We start from the raw sequence: 25718 nt of genomic DNA on the forward strand, positions 1-25718 counted from the left end.
TACATAATTATATGTTATTATACAGTGTCGATACAAACTGCTACATGGTTATGATTTTTTATTCCAACTTCGACTTGTAGCAACAGGTATTAGAACTTTATGCGAACTTTATGCGAACGATTCCGAATTTAATACACAGACAAGATACATTCAGTTTTAGATCCGAGACTTCAAGGTCGTAACAATGCTGATCCGAATTTCAAACTTCAAAATCTTCCAAAATTAGTGGTTATTTCTCAGCGCAAATCAAGTTTGAGAGCTAAAGATTTTAGATCTGTGTGAGTTTTCATTTTTATTTCAAAATCTTCAATTCTTCTTCTGCTTGCCACCATCGGACTTGGTGGGCTTGGACGACGGAGGAGGAGCCCGAGCTAGAATTGCGTAGGGGATAAGGGGAGGAGGAATAACGGAGGCTAGGGTAAGAGAGGATGATGGGATCTATTTGGGTTAGAAAGAAAGAAAAGAGAGGTGGTAGGGAGAGAATTGAGTGCGTTGGGAATGAAAAAAAAAAGAAATTATAAACCTATTACGTGCTTTGGGATAACCGATGAAAACTATTTTACAATTTGGGTTAAATCGGGTAAGGACCTAATATATGGGCCTAATTTTGTTGGTATGTTGGATCAACTGACAATGAAGGTAATTTTCTCATGAATGAACAAAAAGGAATTTTCAGAAACCACTATTGTTTAGTGGCTATTAGTTTCTATAGCTACCATATATATAATTACTTCCTATAGCTACTATTCAGTTATTACAATAGTGTATTCGCGCTACTATATTCATGAATACAGCAGCAAAAAGCGCTTAAAAATCAGGGCAGTCCAGCTGTACGCGTATGTATTTACATGTATTCACGCCATGTATTCATGAATACAGCAGCAAAAAGCGCCTAAATTCAGGGCAGTCCAACTGTACACGCATGTATTCACATGTATTCGCGCTGCTGTATTCATGAATACAACAATAAAAAGCGTCTAAAATCAGGGTAGTCCAGCTGTACGCGCATGTATTCACATGTATTCGCACCATGTATTCATGAATACAGTAACGAAAATCACATTAAAAATAGGTATGTCCAGCTGTCTAATAACGAAAATAATATCAATTAGCATGATACACTCCTAATATAACTCAACAAAATCAATTCTAACATGCCTCATTAGCAACTCAATTAATTAGAATAATTTTTCAGTTGTATATAACTTTTGTATTTAATGTGTTTCAATATTATTTTTTACGGTTGCATTCATTAGATTCAATGTTTGTATTTACTATATTCGCTATATTATATTCAGTATATTCAAATGTATTTATATTAATAATATTTTAGTTATTCCTAATACATGTTATTACTGTTGTATTCAGTATATTTTATTGGTTGTATTCGCAGTATTTCTATTTGTATTTAGTATATTTTATTGCATTTTATTGTATTTTAAAATTAAATGTATTCACTGTTTATATTCTGTTCTATTTTAATATTTGTATTCAGTATATTTAAAAGTTTATATCCTATATTCATGCATACTATATGTGCAGTATGCATGAATACATGTGTATTTAGCTGTATTAAAAAAATACAGACTTCAAAATACATAAACACAGGCAAAAAAATATATTTATACAAAAATACAATGCGTTTGAGTGAATTTGTACATAATATAATATATTTGTATCATTGTATGTGACTAAATAGCAAAGAAGAGAAGAAAATTCGTCGGAGATGGCATTTTTCGGCCAAGACTCCTTGTATCGCTTCACTGCCTCTTCCATTACAATTTGCACCGCTTCCAATTCGACCACTTCTTCCTATTTTCTCCCTTACTTACCGCGCTAAGAATCCCTTTTTCTCTTATTCTTCTTTCTATTTTGCTCAAAGAGAGAGAGAAGAAAGAGAGAGAGAAAGAAAAAAAATTCTGAGAGAGAATCGTGTGTTAATTGAAAGAAAGAGAGAGGAAAAACATAAATAGCGTATTTCATGCCTTATTTCATGCCTCAATTGTAGTATATATCATAAATACTTATTTTTCTATAAAATATAAAAGGTAACTATAGAAAATAATATTTTAAAATAATTTTGATTTATAATAAATAAGGTATATACATTTGCTATAGAAGGTAAAATTTCCTAAAACAAATAGAAAACAGAAGATTGAGGGGAAGTAACGAATTTTTTGTAATAAGAAATTATTTAGGGGATGGGGAATTTGACAAAGAGATTACGAAATAGAAAAAGAAAGAAAAAAAAAGAAACTGAAAAAAGGAAAAACAATAGGAAACTAAAAACATAACAAAAATATATTTTTAGTGGGCAGAACCCAAACTTGTGTTGCCACTTCTTTCTTTGTTTTTTTCTTTCTATGTTTCGTTTCTTCTTTTCATTTCATGTTTTTTTTTTTATTTCAATACAAAAGGTTAAGAAGCAAAAGTTGTGTTCTTTCTAATGAAAGAAAGAAATCAAAATACCGATATTTAATATTAGACTAAGAGAATTACTGTGTATTAAAACCACGTATACATATGTTATATCTAAAAGTGACAATCTTACTTGAAATCTTTTTATATTTTTTCATGTACGAAGGAAAATATAATAATAAAAGACACAATTCACGTAGGCTCATTCTAATAATTAATGATATTTCACAATTGCGATTTCATCAATATTTAGAATTAAACGAAAACTTTTACATGAAATATTTATCTTATTTGTTTTGACAAAACTTATAAAAAAACATTTTTAAATTGATTAAAACATCGCTTCGCGTGGACATATTCCTTAGTATCTGATAATTCTAAGTCGTATTCTACGTCAATTCAAGATGCATAATTCTATTTATTGTTGGTCAAATCATCATTCACTTCACTGCATGATATATATTTTAACTCATATATTAATTTCAGGTACATATCGCATTTGTGCACAGTAGAGTTATAAAACTTCACAATATCGGTTGGGCGTTTGTATGCGTCAACAATAACCATATTAGCCATCTGAAGAGCTTTTGTTGGACGAACTTTAACTACATGTGACGGATTCAGAATTTTTATTAAAAAATATTAAAATAATATAATTTACTAGCGAATAAGATATCGCTTTGATACCCCTTGATTCAATGTGGCTCCGCCCTACCTGTCCAACTCTGTAATATATCAATTAGTAAAAACTTAGGTTGTACCAAAGGTGAAAGTTGTTGTCAAACAAACAAATATAAGTTTGAGTACGGTCAAAAAGAGTACGTGTCAATTTCATCGCATGCAAGGGTAATGTGCTTTTTTCTACCACGTGTTAATGGCCTTTTAAGCATTATATATCTGCTGGACTTCACGAGATTTTTCCTCTCCTCTCCCCCAGAAAAGAAAGAACAATTGCTGCAAATGCTCTGAAACAATGGAGCTTGTCTTGGATTTAATTCACAAAATCTTGAACACTTATTTACCTCATATATCAACAACAGCACTCATCCACTTCATGCCTTTATATCTCTTTCTCAAGTTTCTTCACTTCATTTTCCGTTCTATATTTAGTGAAAACGTCGCTGGTAAAGTTGTTCTGATCACAGGGGCCTCTTCTGGTATCGGCGAGGTTTGTACCCAACATTTTACACATTTCTGATCCCTTATACCCAACAAATGACACTGTAAAAATAATAGCCGGAAAAATATATAAAATTTGTATATTTTTTGTATATATATATATACATTCTGTATTTTATATACAAAAATTATACAAATTTTATATATTTTTTTGACTACAGATGTAAATAATACCCCTAACATTTTACTTACTGAATTTAAGTTCCTTTTACACCTATATATGGTTAAGCTTAAATGGAGAAGTGAGAATTCATATAGCCGACCTAACTTGTTTGGATGCTTAGTGGTTGTATTGTTATCTATGGTGTATGAATATTTGCACATGTAGTGAGGTCATTTATAAGGTTATTAATGTGAAATTTCTATGATAAACATTAATTGATAACTTAAGTAATCTTATATCACAGGTTAAATTACAATGATAGGTAAAAAAAATCTTTAGACTGTCAATATATATAAATTATTCCTTGTTAGATTTATAATCATTAGAGTAGTAGGTCTTTTTTATATGCAGGACTTAGTTGATTAATTTGAGTTTGTTATGGAAATTGAAGCATTTAGCCTATGAATATGCTAAAAGAGGTGCTCGTCTAGTGCTTGCGGCAAGAAGGCGCAGAAGTCTTCAGCAAGTAGCAGATATGGCTTATTGGCTTGGATCTCCAGATGTTGTTCCTGTGCATGCTGATGTTTCCAAAGTTGAAGATTGCCAGCGATTAATTGAGGAAGCTATAAACAACTTTGGCAGATGTAAGTGTAGAAAACTAATAAATATAACAGCGAATGATCATCTTATATTGTACGTAAAATTAAAGAATTGTGTCAATTGTGTTTAAGTGTCAATGATTTTGTTGCTAATTTTGCTGTAGTGGATCATCTGGTGATCAATGCTGCTGTGACGCCCCTATACATGTTTGAGGATCTTATAGAGGTCACCAACGCTGCACCCGCAATGGTAAAATCCATATTCTTTTTCCTTTTCTATTCATTATTGAAATCCATATCCTTTTCAAAGCAATTTCAGCATCTAATTAACATGAGTAAAGTGTGTAAATGTCTTGGAGTTTGCTCATATAATGAACTTTTGGGAAAGGTAAACCAGAGATTAATTTAGCGTATGTTGTAATCTCAGGACATAAATTTCTGGGGTGCAGTTTATACTACCCATTTTGCCATCCCCCATTTGAAGGAAACCAAGGGGAAAATCGTAGCAATCACTTCATCAGCTGGTGGTTTGAATGCAGCCAGAATCAGCTTCTATAATGTATATTATCTGGCAACGACTTTGAATTACATTCTTCTTATGCCTCATTGAACTGGGATATAATTCAGTGTTTCTACAGGCAAGTAAAGCTGCAATGATTAGTTTCTATGAGACGCTGCGGGTAGAACTTGGGACACAAATTGGGATTACAATAGTCACTCCTGGACTAGTTGAATCTGAGTTGACCAAAGGCAAATTTCTCACAACAGAGGGCAAGTTGGAAGTAAACCAAGTAATGAGAGACGTAAGCTACTTCTTTTGATTCAGATGTCAAGCTTTTATAACTACTGCCCTAGCAACCGTTGAATTGTGTGACCACCTTATCTCTAGTTTAAGCTACTAGAAAGAAAAAACACCTCAATTTATTTACTTACGTCTTCAAGACGTCCCTCAACTATTTATTTTCTCATCTTTCTCAAAGAAGATAGCAAAATTCATTCAGTTTGTTGCAATTGTTACCAGGTTGAAATGAGTGTTACTCCTATATTGCCAGTGCAAAAATGTGCTAGAGCGATTGTCAAGAGTGCATGTCGCGGAGACAACTATCTAACAGAACCACCATGGTTCAGGACATTATTCGTCTACAGAATATTTTTCCCTGAACTTCTAGAATGGTTCCAACGTTGGTTTTTGTTCCCAGGGCGAGGGCAACCACCAACAGAGGCGCCCAGCAAGATAATTCTAGATGTGACTGGATTTAAGGAATATGGTTATCCAAAGTCTGTCTTATCTCCACATATAAAAGTGGATTGAGGACACAGTAAACTGAAGCTAAGTTAGAATAATGTCAGCTAAGTTCCCATGCAAACTGGCCAGAATGTGGTTTCTTTCTTTTCATTTTGGTGTGGAGTACTGAAGATGAAAGAAACAAAACGAAAACGAAAACAAGGTGGAAAAAAGAGGCTGACAATTGAATTAAAAAAACAACTGTTGTCTTGGCAGATACCTTCTAATGCAGTTCACTCCTGTAACTTACTTCAGATTGTTGATGGTGAATGAACTGATTGCTATTTATCTTGATTTGGAAACTCTTACGTTAGTCTGCACCAAGTCACTTTGTCCGGTATTTCTTCAATGCAAAGTCTGCAACGAAGACTGCTTCCAATCGTTTCCATTTAAAGCCAGTGATTGATTCTTTAGAGCCTTTTGTCATACTTCTTATGGTGCACACAAATGTAAGTCAATAAATAAAGGGAAAAGGGCCAAATATACCCCTCTACTGTTCATATTTATCTCCGTTATACTATCGGGTCAAATCTACCCTCACAGTAAGCAAAGTTTTTAAATTTGCCCTCTAACCTAACGGAAAGCCCCAAATCCCTTCTATTTACTGCAATTCTTCTCACAAATCAGTCATCTCCTTCGTGTGATCCACCAGAGAAGAAAAAAGGTTCATATTATAGAAATGGGAGTGTGGAGTTACAGCATAATTATTCCCCTTGTCTTTGGTTATGCTCAAACCATAAATGAAACGCAAAATTCACAGTTTATGGGTATGTCTCTAACGGAATGAGGATGAGTGAAATACCGTAGATAATTTGGAAGAGATTTATTTGATTCTTCAGGTGGTCGAAATGCATTCGCTTATGAAGTTACTAATATTTACTATTTTTTATGGACTACAAGCATAACAAGGCCGTAGGTATCCATGTAAATGCATTCCCTTTCGGATTTGGATTTAGCATGTTATTTGATGCAAATTTTGCTTGCGCAAGCACTTCTGCATGAAATTTGTGACAAATAATTCTTTAGTATTGTTTGAGAAATCCTAAATTAAATGATTTGTTTAAATTTATGTCGAACATTCTTTCAAAGGAATATTTACTAGTGTTCTCATGTCTGGAGGTGGCAAGTTTGTCAAGTCTTCCTGCTCTAAATAATCAAGTGGAATAAGAAATCAGCTTGTCGAGGATATTTTCTTATCTGATAGAGCACACGCGGAGATAAGTTATTTGTGAGAAAAAATTGTAGTAAATAGAAGGAATTTGAGATTTGGGGGCTTTTCGTTAGATTAGAGGGCAAATTTGAAAACTTTGCTAACGATGAGGGTAGATTTGACCCGATATTATAACGGAGGATAAATGTGAACAATATATCTTGGCCCTTTTCCCATAAATAAACATATAATATTGCAAATGTAAAATATTGCTAGTTTATGGTTCTATAGAGAAGATCAATTTCACTATTCAGCATACGATGTTCTTGCATTAGGTTCTCCATATAACAGCTTAGGTGCAATAACAACGTGAAGCATGAAACTCTATTAGCAATTCTATAAAGAAAAGTTCCATAAAGAACAACAGGGAATTACCTCAAAATTCAGCAACAGTTTCCAAAAAAGTCTCAAGGTCTTCCTCGGGTACAATGACACGTTTGCCACAGAAGCAGCAGCAGTGGTTACCTCTACAGGAGAAAAACCTATTACTCTGCACAAGTTGAAGTCATAAACAGTTGAACAAAGGATCAAACTCTACGTGTTTCATTAAGTCCAATCTTGACCAAGTCATATCATGATCAAATAGTATCTCAGAAGGCTTCCATCATCGATATAGACTCAGAAACTTCATGTTTACTCCTTCCTTTACATTGAAACCTTACTGAAAGAAGGTGCATAATGAAACAACAACAACAAAAAAAAACCCATTATAATCCATAAGTGGGTCTGGGAAGGTTAGTGTGCATGCGCACCTTACCACTACCTTATAAAGTTAGAAAGGTACATAATTAAGGAAAATAAAAAAAGACGTATAACCCAAGAAAAAATAAATGTGGACACAAAAGCTTATAAGTTACCGATTCAAATCAATTGACTAGTTTTGTATATCTTTATTACAAACATAGTTACCCAAAATGTTCTCTTAACAATTAATATAGTGTTCGCCTGTCATTCATCTCTCTCGTCCTCCTCGAGATAGACACTATGCACCTCATAAGTTAACCTTTTCTTTGTAACTGTTAGTCGGCGGATTTTCCTGAAGGTGCACTCTCTTGCACCTTAGCTTCTTCATCGAAGCACCACCTAAGTGACACGGAGCTCCCAATCTGAGCTGTGTATCTCTTAGAAGTTTAAGCGAGTCTTTGATAACACTGTTGTGAATGGCACAAGGTTAGTAGATTCTTAACTAAAAGCATGAAGATTAATTGCAAGGACAAGAAGTAAACGCAATACAAAAATGACATCCCCACTAGAAATAGGATTAAGTTTCTTCCTCGTAAATGCAACTGGTTTATCAGACATTTCCAATATAGCAACTCTCTCCAACAGTAATATAGCCCAGTGCAAAATATTCTGCCTATATAAGAGAGGTAATGAAATTTTTTGAAACAACATCAGATGAGGCAAAATACTAAGTACCTTGATCTTTCCTTTGACAGCACTGTCCTATATACCTGCATGCCTAGCAAGACAGACTAACCAAGTAATTGCAAGGGTTCCCCTTTTCTTCAGAAAGTATAAACATATGTTCCAACTCATCAACCAAATCAATTTCATTATCAATTGCTGCAGTAGTATTAGCTTTACATCTTCCCTGTGGATGCTAATTGTAGAGACAGGAGTGTGGACAGCGGAAACAGTTGCGATAGATGAGAAGCTAGGTTCTGCATTTTCACTACATATGAAGTGGCAATTTCTTCTCTAAATGAAGAAAAAGGTTATAATTAGTATACATACAGTAGAGACACCTAAAAACTTGGAAGCTGAAGTCCTAAGATGTTGTTTAGAATAATTTTGGGCACACTTGAAATAGGAAAACAATATCCAAGAGAACAACGCCATACCATGTTTTACTTTTTTTCTCCTGGAGCTCCCATTTACAAGTAACGCACGTCTTTGTAACCAAAAAAGAAAGAATTGTGGTGTACGCGTAACGTGTAAACAAATATTTTTGTGAGTGTGTGTGACAGAAGAATCAAGCGAAAAACTTCAGTTAAAAGATTTTCCAAGATACGTGCACTACCTTGTATTTCTTTTCTCACTCTGAGATGAGAATGGGAAATACATGGCCTTAATTAGCTCATTACCCTATAATAAAGGGAAAGAACAAAACGAAGCAGTGCAACAACCATTTTTTTTATTTATTTAAAGCCGTCTTGTAATGACGGGAGGTTTGGCATCGACCCCTACCATGTAGATTAATAACCAAAAGCTGAAGACGTGAAGGAAGTGCAACAACCATTTGCCAAGAAGATATACTAAGAGGAAGCTGATGACTACAAGAGAATGAAAACAATGAATACACATCATCTGGTAATATGATCAGAACATACTTGACCAAAGTGATGAACATGAATAGTCCAGTGAAGGAAGTTGCCATGTTTTCATCTGGAGAAAAACATGAAAATAATACCGTAAGTTCTGGCAAATTTAATAGACCAATCAAGACAAACTGCAATTTGAAAGATATGCTTCAAATAGTCTGATTATGGTCTCTTGTTGAGACTGTTCATTTTTGGTTGTAATTTACATTAACAAACCAAGATTTTCAAGTACCTATCAGCTAGAATTGTCAAATCATCACTATCTCAAAATTTCGACCCCCTTTAGCAAACTCATATAACAACCGTTCTCCTGACACTTTTTTGTCCAACTGGTAGAAGCACTGACAATCATTAACCAATGCTAATATGCACCAAAAAGGGGACATCATATTTCCACAACCAGATGATGGCCGGACTTTATGTAGAAAGTATTTCAAATTTTGAGATTCAAGGAGCACTGGTTCATCTTAGAAAACTAATGGAGCACATTAGGTATACAAATCATGAAATTAAATATTGAATTTCATAGTGATTAACACATGCTAAGTGAACGAAATGAAAGTGCAAGGAGCCATCCAAAAGGAAGCAATCACAAAACTCACGGCTTACTCATACTAAAAACCAGAAGACCCTCTTAACGGTATCAACCAAAGTAGCTCACCATCGGAAAGTTTTACGTATGAACAGGCAGTACATAAATCCAGAAGCTAGTGTAACTGCAGATAAACTTTTCTTTAGATAGCAAAGTACCTTGTTCATGTACCTTAAAAAGAATACTGCTTTCTCCAATGGATATATAAATAAGTGGAGCATCGACAACTTCTGGTGGCCATGCTGTACAAGTAGCTCTAGTCACCAAAGAAGGAACCACTCAGGTCCTTGTTCTGGCATTGGGCAACAGAGAATTTAATCGAGTACTAAAACTGATAATTTCTGTATAAACTCAGACTTTCAGCTCAAATTTGGAACCTTCACACACTGTAGTGCTGGCATTCTAGTACTAGAGCGAACTACAGCTCCTAGGTCCTCACTGACCAAGTTGATATTAAGCCTCATTAAAGGTCAACAGTTTGAATGTGGAAGATGGCCGAAGCACAACTCAGCTGAAAGATTGAAAAAACAGCCTTCAATTTCATCTTTAAGTCAATACTATCAGATTATTGCTTTAAATCTAACTTATGCCATTATCTTTTAAACCACAAAACTAGACAACCATTGAACATTAATCTCTACCATTTAAGAGGACATGATATCAAGCTATACTATTAAGCAACATAATGAGAAATTGGTTTGTGAGATTCCAGACAAGGTAAACTTTTCCTAGTCCCTCTATATACCTTTCCGCATGCGGTGCCTTATTTACTTATCATCGACTAGACTCTCCGCACTCCTTATAAATCGACCACCATCGTACCCAAGACTTCGATTACTTCAGGGACCCCAGCATCAAAAGCCCATGCTTCAGATTGACATTGATGAGAGCAACCTGCAAAGGACAGCATCCATCCATATGAGAATCTAAAAACATCTATCATCTTCTAGGGTAGATTTATTATAAGTTAAAAAAAAGAAAAAAGAAAAAAAAAGATCTTAGTATTCCTAAAATATACCTGCAGCCCAATAGGAGCCAGAACATCAAGAACTTTTACAGCCCTGTATTACATGCCAAAACACACGTTGAATGCCATCTGTCAGGGGCAACTTGAGAGGCCTCTTTATCTCAACAGCTGCTCTATGGTACCTGTCTCAAAGAGGACAACTGATATTCACAACCTCGTTCTCCTTGAACGGGAGAGGGATGCAGTATCATAATAGTTGCAGTCACAATAAGGACATGGGCTCACACTAAGTATTATGTGCTGTAAATAGAACGGCCGTATATTGTAATATAATATAAAAAGGACCGTGAGAGAAAGCCTGGCCCTATAAGTCCAGTTTCTCATTCCCAGCATTGGAAGTCAAATGTAATGAAGCTTGTGGAAGTGTTAAGTTAAAAGGGAGTCACAAACATAACAATTATCAAGCTTTGCAAAAATGGCAATAGTTAAGCAATGCAAGTGAAAGAAAATGCTTATTAAGCTATAGAAATTTCAATTCCAAGTTGGAAAATCCAGTTTCATCAATGAACCTCTTCTCCCCAATTCTCTTCAACTTATTACTCTTGATTGATATGTCAATGTATAAGTTTAACTTAGAATGGCTAAATGCTTTCAGCAAAAGATGATTATCCAACTAAATCTGTTGACAACTTTCTGATGTGTCAAACAAATCTTTTTCTAGAGAATTAATCAATCAATCAACTATACGTCTATAGCACAACCCAAACTAGTTTTGGTCGGCTATATGAATCCTCTGTTCGGTCCCCAAAAGTTAAAACTAGAGGTTCTTTAAATCCCTTTTTGGAGAATACCCTCCCGAAAAGTTCTAAGATGTTCAAGGCAATTATAAACTACAGATAAATATGAAAAGCTGACAAACGCAAGAAGCTTTTTAACAATTTACAGAAACGAAAAGGGACAATAGTCAATAAAAGAACAAAAACGAAAAGAAAAAAAAAGAAACAAACTGACCTCAGAGGCTCAGATTGTGTGTTCCAATAAAAAACCCAGTTAAGAACAAATCTGAAACGTAGAAGGACCTAAGTTGCAGAAAGAACAACAAATCCAAAAATGTGGGAAAAAAATTTGGACCATTTCTCGATTTGTGCGTGTCATCCTTGCGCAGGGGCCATGCTAATCTTCTCTGTATCGTTCCAATTTTATCGGATGTCCCCGAAGGGACGAACTCATGTCTTCTTCTTTCGCAATATAAGGAAAAGTAAGTTTTAGAAATGGTCGGTGTGGAACTAGTTGGTTGGATGTTCTTTTCATGTTTAGTTGGGTTCTTTAAAAGCCCAATTATCATTTGCCAAATGGGCTGTAATAGGATGTCAAACTGCTCGAGCCCACTAACCCAATTAAGGTGTTTCATGTTATTTTTTATTTTTTATTTTTTATTTTTTTAAAATGTGTTTCACGGTAATATTGGAAGTACCATTACATAACTATTTTAATCCGTTGAAAGATTGATGAAAAGAAGTAAAGGAAAAAATTAAGAGAATCAAGTGTTTCCTTTTAATCCCTCATTGCTGTAACAGTGGAGTGTTTTCCGTATCCTATATTAGACAAGCACGTGGAATCTTAAAAATTATACTACTACTTAATAACTGTTCTCAAACTAATTACTATTTGAAAGTATAATCTAAAACAAAATAGTTTAGAATTTTAATAACAAATTATTAATTTGAAACTGTATTAAGCTATACTTAGAATAAGTAATTACATAGCTGTTTAAAAAGTACGGAGAGCTTTTAATTGCTTTAAATTGCAACTTTATTCGTCCGGCCTCCTATGCTTACAAATTTTACTATTTTTATTAATGGTATAACATGTGACCACATAGTTGTATCCTTAAAGGGTGTTATTTTTGTATATTGACTTCAAAGATGAAAAAAACATAATTTCAACCACTACAACAATAACATAACAAGCTTTATTCCCTAAGTGGGGTATGAGGAGTGTGAGCACCTAATTTTTGACCATGCTTGAATTTTTTCTCACTCATCTCACCAATACCTCACTTTTCACTCCATCTTTCTCGCTCTTATCTTCTCACGCATGTCCCCATTCCACTTTTCCTTGTCCCCCATGCTTCCCCCCACTCACAACCCTTCCCACAGATCCCCATTTTTTCCTTCACATAAATGGACACGCAAAAGAGGAGGTTAGTCTTCGAAACAAAAACCAAAAAAAGAGGAGACAGCCATAACGGGATCTCTTCCAAAAAATCCACCCAAGTCTAGATCTAAAACCATCCCCAAAATTATGTAAAACTCCATTAAAATAACCTTAAAACTACCAGAAAATAGCGGCGAAAATCAGCTCCAAACCAGCTCATCCCCATCAAAGAATCAATTGCAACAGTTGGGAAAAAACGCAGCAAAAGTGGCTGTGAGAAACCAACCAAAAATGACTGTTCCAACACATAAAACCAATCTATAAGTCATCCAATGACAAGGTATTCTTGTTCGAGTTTGAGGATTTGTTGAGGTTGACGGTATTGTTCTGGTTCCGAGCTGTTATACAAGTTTCTTCTTTATCAATATATTGAAAAGCATTTGGCAACAGTGAAGGTCCGTTCCTTTTTATCTTGTCACTTCGTTAAGTTGATATCTATATGCTGCATATTTCCATGATCGAATGTAGTGAGCCGCAATAGAAGTTCATGAATCTGTAGTTTTTTATTGCTTTGTTTTATTTATTTTATCTCGTCTTAGTTTATATTTTTCTTAGTTATGTTATTGATTTTGCACATAATCTGCTTTGTTTAAAATGCTCAACGGTGAATTTTGTTTGATTTGCTAAACATTAGTTAAATATTCGATTTGCTAAATATTAGTTATGTTTAAAATGCTCAAAGCTCAATCGTGATTGTGTACACGTTCGCATGACATAATTGTAATTTTCAAAATTAAAATTGAAGTATGTGTTCGCACAACTTTGGCCAAAACAATCTTAATATAATAAACTGTTATTAATTGTGTACGCGTACGCATGACGTAATTTTGGCACAATAAACAAAACGGATTCACACATGTGATTCGTTTCAAAGATAATTTCATATTTTAACAATTAAAAGAGAATAGATAAAATATGAAAATCAATAAATTAGAGTTTATCCAAAATTAATTCAAGCCATTTTCAGTCAATAAAGCGACCGTGCTAGAACCACGGGACTCGGGGAATGCCTTACATCTTCTCCCCGGTCAACAAAATTTCTTACCCCGACTTTATTTTCACAAACCAATAATAATAGAATCAAACCTTTCTTTGACTAGGGATTCAAATAAAAGGTGACTTGTAATACCCAAACACTCAATTCCAAGTGGCAACTTTATAAATAAAATAATCTCTATTCAAGTTTGTCACTTTAATTGAAAAACTCTTTAACCCACAATAATTCACACACACATATTTTGTGGGGTAAAAAGGGGTGTGACAGCTCTGGCGACTCTGCTGAGGAATTCAAGAATTCGAGCTTGTACATTGATTTTATTTGACTTTATTAATTTTTGTATATATTGTGATTTATTTGGGCCTAATGTGCTACTTGTCCAGTTTTTACCGCTTTGATATTGTTGAATTGTATATATAAACTGTCTTCTCACGCACATCCTCTGAGTCTTCTGAATATAACCTTGGGAATCGCGAATACGCTCCCCATTCTTCTTTGAGATAAAGCTGGTGGGCCTGGGCTCTCGGTGAAGGATTATTAGTCACCCATGTTTAAGAACGGGGAGGTTCTAGTAGTTAAGCCGGAGAAGTATTGCTTCCGGTACGCTACCCCTTCCCAACTAGAGTTGTCTGCTCGTTTTATGGTCAGTCTAGATGCAACTCAGCCCCTTGGATTTTTAAAACCTAGAAGAACAAGCCACATACTTGGTTATTCATAGTAGGATCACTTTATTGCATCATGTGCATTTGACTTAGCGAAACTCAGCATAGGGGCCGGGTCCGTATAAGTTATGCATCCTTTTTACGGCTATCATGTTCACTTATGTGCTACTTGCTGCATTATTTGGAAGGCTTGCTTGCATTTTTGACTGGCTTTAGAAAAATAGTTGAGCAGAATTGAAAAAAAATAATCTTTTTCCCAGTTTTGTACAAATAATCTTTTTTTTACTATAAAAAAATGAAAAACAAAAAAGAGAAAAATAAAAAAAGATCAAAATCTATCAAGTCTTGGACCGAATTACGCGGGTCTGATTCTCACCGGATGTGAGATATGTAGGCAAACCTCATTGGTTCCGACTTTAGAATTCTTTCATTAGAAAATCCAAAAAAAAAAAAAATTAAATCCAAAAATATTTTCCTTCTTTTCCGAAGTCTTTCATTCGAAAAAAAATTTCAAATCGAAATCCAAAATATTTTCTTCCTTCTTTAGAATTCCTTCTTTTTAAAAAAAAATCAAAATTCCATAAAAAGAAAAAAAGCTCAAAAAATATATATTTAAAAGTCTTTATATAAAAAAACAGAAAAACAAATGGATCAGTTTATTCCCGATCTCCTTGAACTACGTAATGATCTGATTCATGCGGCGACATGATACGTAGGCAACCCACAAAAGGTTCGATCAAAATATTTTTCAACGATTCTAAGATGAAGGAGCAAAATGAGGCATGAGTGAAAAGAAAAAAAAATGGTGATAATGTTAGGAGCGTGGCATATTACGTGTGATTCATATCTATAAAATGCCTAACCCTAACACGTTTGTTGTCTCTTATATAGTAAGCTTAAGGTGGTTGGTTTGTGGTGAAACTGGCAACACATCATTACTTCACCATATCAAAGGGAACAGTAGTAATGGATAGCAGTGATGAAATCGAGTTAGTCAGTGATAATCCCCAAGGTCCGTCATTTGAGCAAGAGTCGGAAGAAATAAGAAAATTGAGACAACAACTGTCTGATGTATATCAAGCTTGGGTTTCCGGTCAGCCTCCACCCCAGAGTCCCTCAGAGAGAACTTCCACTGTACCCCGGGCTACTCAACCACCGCTCCATGCAGTGAGCGATCACATTCTACCACCAGGGTATGTGCCAAACTACAACCTTCATGCTGCCCCTGGTACCTCTAATATGCGACCTCCAGTCGCACCGGTTAGGAACACCCCTCATGTCGTGTCTGGCACGCCGGTATATACAATCCCGCCACCACCTCCTATGACGAGGCCAAACAACGAGCCACCATCGCTTGCTTATGATGTCCATTACTACTCTCCAAATATGGCTTTTAGGGTCTCGGCTCCATACAATCAGACTCCTCAGTACGAGTCACGAGTGAAAACTGAAAAGCCTGCCAAGACGGTTGAGCCGGATGAGATGGCCAAATATGGCTTTTAGGGTCTCACTGGTATGTCTGGGACGACATGGCCCAAGACTTCGTCAAATAATTTCAATACAACATTGATATTGCGCCGGATCGCAATTCCCTGTCCAATATGAAGAAAAAGTCGACGGAAAGCTTTAGGGAGTATGCCATTAAGTGGAGGGAGCAAGCGACTAGAGTTAAGCCACCCATGGATAATTATGAGTTGATCACTATTTTTATAGAGGCTCAAGGGCCTGATTATTTCCAGAACATGATGTTTGCTATGGGTAGACCATTTGCCGAGGCCATCAAAATTGGGGAGATGGTCGAAAATGGTTTGAAAACGGGTTGAATCTTGAGTCGAGCTGCTTTTAAGGCCACATCACAAGCCGTTCAGAATAGTTCGGGGGGTTTGATGAATATAAACGGGAGAGAGAAGAGAGAGCCATGATGGCTTCCAGCTTGAGGGGGGTCCACGTGCATTCAACCAATCATATATGCTTCCTGAGGTCTCACAACACTATTATCCCCATCAAGATGCTCCTTATGTCGTGGCATCGCCTCCCTATGCGGTGATGAATGCGCAATCTTACACGCGGCCACAACATTATACACAAGACCGAACTCCACCTCACGGAAATGCCCGTCCCTACCAAGCTCCATATAATCCCCAACCAAATGTTTCCAATACAATCCTCGCCCAAGAGAGCCCCTCAGAAGGAATCAGTTCACCCCTATTGGTGAATCATACTCTAGCTTATTCCAAAAGCTAGTCAGGCTAGGTCTGCTGCAGCCAGTCGCTTCGAACCAGCCAAACTCTGAGTCCCCCTCGCACCGAGCTGATGCTAGATGTGAATACCACTCCGGAGTAGTGGGACATGATACTGAAGATTGTTGGACTCTCAAAAAAGCAGTGGAAGACCTCATCGAAGTCAATGCAATAGTTCTTCAGGACGAGGAGGCTCATGATGTGACAAACAATCCCTTGCCTGCTCACAACACTGGGCCAGTAGTCGGAATGATTTGTGAAGATGAGGAATTTGATCCGGCACTGAAGGCTATTGCAACCATTGCCGAGACAGAAGAAAATCTAAAAAACGGTCACCAAACCTGAAAGTTTCCTATCATACGAGAGTCTCGGTAGCCGGTCTTGCTATCCTTTTCTATTTCGGATTATTTCAGGGTGTGATCCGGATGTTTAACTTTGTTGTTTTACTTTCCGATGTAAACCCTTCTATTTTTAAAATTTAAAAATAAAATAAAAAAATCAAATAAAATTAATATTTCATTGTCTAAGAATGTCTCTTTTCTTAATCTTGTCACTTTTCTTATTCTCTTTTCAGTTCTGTTAAATGCAGATTTTGATGACATGACATACCCGTGGACTTCAGGCCGAGATCCTAAAACGCTATCAGACTTTGAAATAATGAATCAAAAATCAGAATGCAATGAAGTTAATTTTAAATAAAATAAAGAATCGAAAATGTCAAAAGGTCCATACATTGTAACGAAAGTACTGCCAAAAGAGAGTGTTGTACTTGGGAAACATCAAAGGAAATATCCCTGAAACAACTATCAACGCAGGTGCAGTCAAAAGATATTATGTTTGATCCTCTATATAACATTAATATTCTCCGATTGGGATGAAGAAGGCTTCTCACTATCCAAGTACTATCAACCTTTTGCAAACCCTTTGAGACGATTCCCTTTTCTTTGATTACCCTATTTGGAACTTGGAAGTTATTATTGAAAAAAAATGAATGAAAATCTTTTTTAAAAAAAGGAAAAAGAAAGAGAAAAAAAAAGTAGTTACATTGAACTACGTTTGACTTGATTCCGAAAGGATACGTAGGCAGCCTCTCTTTGGGGTTCAGTCACACCAAAATAAAATCCAAATTCCTCCAAAAGTGAAACTGGGGAAGATGTTATAATGGTTCGGCGATGGTTTCGCGTGAAAGGTTCCAAAGTTATAATCCAATCCAAATTCTTTTTACCCCAAATCCTGTTCAAGTCCTTCCGTTCAATTGGCAAAGAGGTTCAAAATAGGAGGATACAGTTACTTGGATCCGATGCAATCAAATGAGAGAAATAAAATGAGAGGGTCTTATTGGTGAAAACTCTCACGGGCACCGTAAGGCGATGATAAGCAGAGAAATTAAAATGAGAGAGTCTTGTTAGTGAAACTCGCAAAGAGCACTATAAGGCGACGGTGAGAAGGAGAGGTCAGCTGTTGAAAACCCGCAAAGGGCACCATTGATCGAAAAAGGTTCCTCACAACTATTGACATCGACATAGTCCGGGGCAAGGTTTCTCGGTTTCGAGGCAAAAGTTGTGATGAATTTCTGAGAGTCGGACGGTTTACACAGATGAGGCATCCAGTCCAAAAGGCATGTCATGTTCATTGAAGTCCGTATGTAATCCAGATAAGTCTTTCTTTCCTTTCCCCGAAAGGAACACCTCTTGTTTAAACTCAATTTCCATTTCATTGTTTGTTTTTCTTTGAATCCATTTCGGTCTAACTTTGTTCCAAAACTAAGGCAAAGAAGGGATGGCAAGACTAATTTACACGGCTCTCGTTTGATAAAAGATAATATGCAAAAGAGGCACCCAGTATCGGCAGAGGCATCAAGTCGATCCCGACTGGCCATAGTGGCTGATGCTTTGAAATCAAAAACTCTCGAAAGGAGAAAATCAAATTGAAAGCGCCTACAAGGGGAAAAATGAAGTTGAAAAGGTTAAGTCCCAAGTGGCTAACCGTCTTGGCAAAGTTTGAAAAGCCAAAGGTTCCCCAATACTCTAAAGTTAAAATTGGAAGAAAGAAGTCAAATGCCCATAAAGGCAAAATAAAGCTGAAAAAGGTAAAAGCCCACGCGGCCAACCGTCATGGTAAAGTTTTGGAAAAGCCAAAGATTCTCCAGGGCCAAAATGAAATCGGTTTTCAGAAAATAACTAGTTGTAGTTGAAAGTATCATCAAAGAAGTCGGGTCGATATCAAATGACTGAAACACTCAAGGCCACAAAATCAACCACCGTTTCAAACTAACAATTGTTCTTTGTTTGAAAAACAAGAAACATGTGCAATCCAAAAGCAACTTTACAAGAAGCAGGTGTAACCAGAAAAAACAACAACAAGAAGAAATATCGCGGGAGCTAGAAATAGCTCTGCAACAACAACAACTCCAAAAGGGAAGTCTTCTTCAATTTCTTTCCCGCATTTTGCTCATTATCTTAAAAAACAAAGTTCAAAATCATGGTAGTATAGGGTCTCCACTCCCTAGTCGCTTTTCCAACATAAGGTCTCCACTCCCTAGTCTCTCTTCCAACATAGGGTCTCCACTACCTAGTTTACGTTATTTTAGACATTGAGTCTCCACTCCCTAGTTGATTTTATTTTAGACATAGGGTCTCCACTCCCTAGTCTCTTTTCCAACATAGGGTCTCCACTCCCTAATTTATTTTTATTTTTAAAATATAGGGTCCCCACTCCCTAGTTTTCTTTTCAGTAATACATGACGCAAACCCCTGGTTACATTTTCTTTTCAGTAATATAGGGCGCCAACCCCTGGTTACATTTCTTTTTCAGTAATACAGGGCGCTAACTCCCGGTTATATTTCCTTTTCGGTAATACAGGGCGCCAACCTCCGGCTATATTTCCTTTTTCGGTAATACAGGGTGCCAACCCCCGGTTACATTTTCTTTTTTGGGTAATACAGGGCGCCAACCCTTGGTTACATTTCCTTTTCAGTAATATAGGACGCCAACCCCTGGTTACATTTCCTTTTCAGTAATATAGGGCGCCAACCCCTGGTTACATTTCCTTTTTCAGTAATACAGGGCGCCAACTCCTGGTTATATTTTCTTTTCAGTAATACATAGCACCAACCCCTGGTTACATTTTCTTTTCAGTAATACAGGGCACCAACCCCTGGTTATATTTACTTTTCAGTAATACATGTGCCAACCCCTGGTTACATTTCCTTTTCAGTAATACAGGGCGCCAACCCCTAGTTACATTTCCTTTTCAGTAATACAAGGCGCCAGCCCCTGGTTACCTTTCCTTTTCAGTAATATAGGGTGTCAAGCCATGATTATATTTCCTTTTCAGTAATACAGGGTGCCAACCCCTGGTTATATTTCCTTTTTGTAATATAGGGTACACCACTCCCTAGTTGATTTGAGCTTAAATACAGGATACACCACTCCCTAGTTGATTTGAGCTTAAATGCAGGATACACCACTCCCTGATATCTTTATTAATATAGGGTAAACCATTCCAAAAAAAAAATCATCTTCATATTTTCCTAGGGTACACCATTCCCGACATTTTAGTTTCTTTCAATAAAGAAGTACTTTAGAATTTTGTTACAATAACTCGTGAAATTTTTCTAGTAAAAATTGGGACAGAAAAATTTTGTTTGTTTGCTTGTTTTGATGTCTGAGCAGGTTTTTATTTTACCTCGAGGCAGAGGGTTCGAGATGACCAAAAAAAGAATTCTCAATCCAGAATAAAGAAAAGGAAAGGAAAAGAAGTTAATTCAAATGCAGAAGCATATGGAAAATCTCAAGACATGACTAAAGTAATGAGCTTTACATTTCTAGTTTTAATTAGAAGAAGTCGTAGAAGAATGAACTAGCACCTGCAGCTAGCAAGCATCAAGGTTCAGATCAGAGTCTGCGTGAAGAACCAGTCAAAACTCAAGATCAAGTTTTAGAGGACTTATAAATATGAAAATTGTAATTCATAGCTGATAGGTTTGTTTAGTGTTTTTGATTTTGATGTAATAACAGGACCACAGACTAGAGTCTCGACGGAACCTCACTCGACTCTCCAACTCATCATTCCATTACTCTTCTTAAGCTACACACGACCTGATTTTCTTATAACCCGAGATATGTAGGTTGTCCATAACCAAGACTCGGTCGCACTCTTTTCTCTTATCTCTCCCCTTTTGAATAAAGGTATGGCCAAATATTAGTCATATCGCTCATCTTTTATTTGCCTGAAAACTTTTCGTGTTTCTAAGCAAAGAGGGGCATGCTGTGAGCACCTAATTTTTTTACCATGCTTGAAATTTTTTCCACTCATCTCACCAATACCTTACTTCTCACTCCATCTTTCCCGCTATCATCTTCCCACGCATGTCCCCACTCCACTTTTTCTTGTCCCACATGCTTGTCCCCCATACTTGTCCCCACTCACAACCCTCCCCACAGATCCCCATTTTTTCCTTCACGGAAATGGGCACGCAAAGGAGGGGGTTAGTCTTCGGAAAAAACCAAAAAAAGAGGGGGCAGCCATAACAGGATCTCTTCCAAAAAAACCCACCAAAATTCTAGCTAAGGCTAGATTTGAAACTAGCCCCAAAACCATGTAAAACTTCATTAAAATAATCTTTAAAACCACCAAAAAATAGCGGCGAAAATTAGCTCCAAACCAGGTCATCCCCATCAAAGAATCAGTTGCAACAACTGGGAAAAAACGCAGCAACAGTGGCTGCGAGAAACTAACCAAAAATGACTGTTCCAACACCTAAAACCAGTCTATAAGCCATCTAATGATAAGGTATTCTTGATCGAGTTTGAGGATCTGTTGAGGTTGACGGTATTGTTCTGGTTCCGAGCTGTTATACAAGTTTCTTCTTTATCAATATATTGAAAAGCATTTGGCAACGGTGAAGGTCCATTCCTTTTTATCTTTTCACTTGGTTAAGTTGATATCAATATGCTGCATATTTCCATGATCGAATGTAGTGAGCCACAATAAAAGTTCATGAATCCGTAGTTTTTTATTGCTTTGTTTTATTTATTTTGTCTTGTCTTAGTTTATATTTTTCTTAGTTATGTTATTGATTTTGCACATAATCTGCTTTGTTTAAAATGCTCAACGGTGAATTTTGTTTGGTTTGCTAAACATTAGTTTAATATTTGATTTGCTAAATATTAGTTATGTTTAAAATGCTCAATGCTCAATCGTGATTGTGTACATGTTCGAGTGACATAATTGTGATTTTCAAAATTAAAACTGAAGTATGTGTTCGCACAACTTTGGTCAAAACACTCTTAATATAATAAACTGCTATTAATTGTGTACACGCACGCATGACGTAATTTTGGCACAATAAACAAAATGAATTTACACACATGATTCGTTTCAAAGATAATTTCATATTTTAACAATTAAAAGCGGATAGATAAAATATGGAAACCAATAAATGAGAGTTTATCTAAAATTAATTCAAGCCATATTCAGTCAATAAAGCGACCGTGCTAGAACCATGGGACTCGGGGAATGCCTTACACCTTCTCCCCAGTCAACAGAATTTCTTATCCGGACTTTATTTTCGCAGACCAATAATAATAGAGTCAAACCTTTCTTTGACTAGGGATTCAAATAAAAGGTGACCTGGAACACCCAAAAACTCAATTCCAAGTGACGACTCTGTAACTAAAATAATCTCTATTCAAGTTTGTCACTTTAATTGGAAAAACTCTTTAACCCACAACAATTCACACACATATAATTTGTGGGGTAAAAAGGGGTGCGATAAGGAGGATAGTGTGTACGTAAATATATTCTTACCTTGTGAAGGTAAGAGATATTATTTCCGATAGACCCTCGGCAAAAACACAATTTCATTAAATACAAAGTTAAATTCGTCAAAAACTAGCCCAAATGATCAAAATACTTTATCCTAACATATAGTAATATATAGGAGCTAGTGATTAGTTTAAGTACGTCGTGAAAAGGTATCCAACAGTAAATGATAGACCATAAACCGAGAAAAGCCTTAAGCAAACAAATCCAGGATAAGATTCATTATATGGCCTCCAATAAATTATAAACCATAAACCAAGAAAATTCTGAGGTAAGGAAATCCCCAATAAGATTCACTGTTATTAAGATCATAAATATAAATTTTAAAACTTACCAAAAACATTGCGAGCTAGTCGCTATAAATTAAAGAGAGAGTTCTTAATTAAACATGCACCTTTCCATAAACTCAAATATAATTAGACAATGGCCAACTCCAGCGTCTCAAAATCCCTTCATCTCGTCCTTTTTATTGTGTTCCTTCTCTCAGGTGTTTACTTTCACCCCCTCTAAACTATAGTTAGCTAGTAATAATTCGTACGTTAAATTTGTCAGTCTTTCAGCCACTCTTTGGCTTCATAATTTTCTTTCTTTTATCAACTTGTTTGATCTTTAATTTGCTTTCTTTCACATGAACTTTTGTACAAATTAAACCAAGAATGCCAATCCTAATTAAATTGGTTAGAACTTAAGAGATAGTTTTTGCTAGTTTTTTTTAAGGCATGTCTATAAATGATTTCTTGTCCAAGTGCAGTTTATACTATATAAATATGAGTGCTACTATCAGTGGCGGAACTAGAGTGCCGGAGACGGATTTGTCCGAACCTATTACCTTTGGTCAAATTTTATATTTGTCTTAAAAAATTATTGGATATGTATAAATTATAAATTTTGAATGGAGTAATTTAAAATGATTTAGAATCTCGAACTCATAAGCTTGAAATCCTAGCCCCGTCTCTGACTAACTGCTATCAACTACTATAATTATAAGAGAATGAAACCATGGAAGTCTGATCTACTAACTTCACTCTCTTTACAATTAGTCGTTTTGCTCTTGAAAATTATACAAGTATTATATAGAATTGATATATACAAAAATGTTGGGTCGTGTATGTGCATGCAGCTGGCATAGGAATAGAGGCAAAAATATGTAGCGAAGAGCTCCAAGGGATAAAACTGGTGTGTCAAGGAAGTAAGGCAGATGGTCCATGTTGGGAGGTATGTCAAAACAAACACGGCGCAAGTGCCACAGCTAGCTGCATCTACCCGCCTCAGTTAACCACTCCAACTTGCTGGTGTACCTGGGATTGCTAAATCTAAATTATGAAAATTTCAGGGATTCACGTTCTTTTATATATCATGAACAATATTAATTATGTTGTGGTTCTTTTATTATTTGAGAAAATATACAGTGCTTTGACGTTTATTTCATTTTAATTGTATCTTTGAGATGTGCTCTAGCTAGTCTCTAACTTGTATTTTGGTCCTTCCGTTAAGACTCGTCCATGAGAAATTCTACCCCTTTAGACAACACCAAATAAATCTCTAATGCTATATATCATTGGCATTTCAAGTCGCGTCTTCAAGCAAATCGGAATGCCCTTGTGACAAGGCCTGAATCACGTTTTTTGCAAAAATGGCGATAGTAAAGAAAAACTTGTGAAATAAAATACTTATTCATTAAGATATAGAAATTTCAGTTCAATGTTGGAAATTCCAGTTTCATCAGCGTGCCTCTTCTCCCCCATTTGAGTAACTTAAACACATGATGAAACCAAAAATAAATTTAAAAAATGGGTATTTCTACCGATAGAAACTAAGGGTCTACCAAACTATGTAGAGAACCAGGTTCTCTATAAGTTCCCGCAGAACACACTCACACTGCAGTAAGTAAATGACACAGAGAAATTTTACGTGGAAAATTTTCAGCTCACGAGATTAAAAACCACGACCTACCCTTGTAGGATTTCAACTTCACTACTGAGCAATCTTTAGATTACAGCCTATTGTAACCTAGGAATTAACCTCTTAATCCCTCACTAACTTGTAACAACTCTATTACAAGCCATTTTGTAATAACTCTATTACAAAGACTTTACAACTCGACTAACTCTAGCCAAGACACAAACACAAGGGTTAATGATTTACAAAGGGTTTCCTATGCAATGCTTCTAACTAAGCTAAGTAAGAATTACAAGTAAAGTACTTTAACAAAGGTGCAACACAACTAAGGACATGTAATGACTCAATACACGAAACTGGTCCTTTGTTATGTTGTTCTTTGTTCTTGATGCTCTTGAGAATCATTTGCAAGATTGACATAGACTTGATGGAATGCTTGATCGATTCTGAATGTGCAAGTATTTTATTTTACCTTTGCTTGATGTAAATAACTTATTTGTGACATCACTTGAATGATGTAAGCAAGTTAGGTAAAGGGCATTCCCCATAAAGTTGACTGCTGCACTATTTTTGCACTGTTGCGTGTGCAGGCAGCAACTTTACAGCTGTTGGAGAGTTGACTGGGTACAGTCACCAGGGGAACTGATGTCCACCTGTTCCCCTTAGTGTTTCTTTATCATCTGAAGAGTTGATGTACATCTCCAGCTTGAGACTTGTTATTTTCACGTACTTGAGGGTGTGTATCAGGTTCCTTATCTGGTTCTTGTCATTAAGTTTGTTAGATCATCAAAACATTATAAGGTACATATAACCTATCAATTTTCCCCTTTTTGATGATGACAAACTTCTAATTGAAGTTACCTCTAAGAACCAGAATGATATACACATAACCTGTATTCTCCCTGAATCTGTTCCCCAGCACATACACATAACATGTATTCCCCTGAATCTGTTCTCCAGCTTGTTCCCCCTCAATTATTTTCCCCTTTTTGGCATTATAAAAAGATCAGTCGCAAGCAATGAGCAAAAAGAAGTCTAGCTTGGTTAACTCATGCCACATGTGTGCACACAATCATGACTAAAAACAGAGCAAAAGAGCAAGACATACACAACAAAAGGATGAAACTTCTATTAATTTTTGAAAATTAAGCAGGGAGCAGTTCCATTGTTACCAACACATCCACAAAATAAAAACAGCA

The 25718-nt window shown here is 36.0% G+C and overlaps 1 protein-coding gene, 1 long non-coding RNA gene and 1 other non-coding gene across 9 annotated transcripts; 1 reads left to right on the forward strand and 2 right to left on the reverse strand.

Annotated features, from left to right (window-relative positions):
• Positions 1-3331: 3331 nt before the first annotated feature.
• Positions 3332-5878, forward strand: LOC107771906 (11-beta-hydroxysteroid dehydrogenase A-like). Its single transcript, XM_016591368.2, has 6 exons — positions 3332-3586; positions 4152-4344; positions 4464-4549; positions 4727-4858; positions 4938-5102; positions 5321-5878. Exons 1-6 carry the CDS (start codon positions 3392-3394, stop codon positions 5609-5611), a joined length of 1062 nt encoding a protein of 353 aa, XP_016446854.1. The 5' UTR covers positions 3332-3391; the 3' UTR covers positions 5612-5878.
• LOC107771907 (uncharacterized) lies at positions 5668-11970 on the reverse strand. 7 transcript variants are annotated; one of them, XR_012702641.1, is made up of 7 exons: positions 11689-11970; positions 10729-10859; positions 10456-10604; positions 9882-10221; positions 9128-9182; positions 7170-8495; positions 5668-5953 (listed from the first exon to the last, which is right to left on the reverse strand). It is a non-coding gene; the product is annotated as an uncharacterized LOC107771907 (long non-coding RNA). The 7 variants fall into 7 exon arrangements; XR_012702640.1 differs by lacking the exon at positions 5668-5953 and having other exon boundaries at positions 7641-7945; positions 8214-8495; positions 11689-11969; XR_012702644.1 differs by having other exon boundaries at positions 5668-9182; positions 9869-10002; positions 10088-10221; positions 11689-11968.
• LOC142173917 (U6 spliceosomal RNA) lies at positions 11797-11899 on the reverse strand. Its single transcript, XR_012703283.1, has one exon. It is a non-coding gene; the product is annotated as a U6 spliceosomal RNA (small nuclear RNA).
• Positions 11971-25718: the final 13748 nt, after the last annotated feature.

The sequence above is a fragment of the Nicotiana tabacum genome, chromosome 2, assembly GCF_000715075.1.
Source record: "Nicotiana tabacum cultivar K326 chromosome 2, ASM71507v2, whole genome shotgun sequence".
NCBI classification, from domain to species: domain Eukaryota; kingdom Viridiplantae; phylum Streptophyta; class Magnoliopsida; order Solanales; family Solanaceae; genus Nicotiana; species Nicotiana tabacum.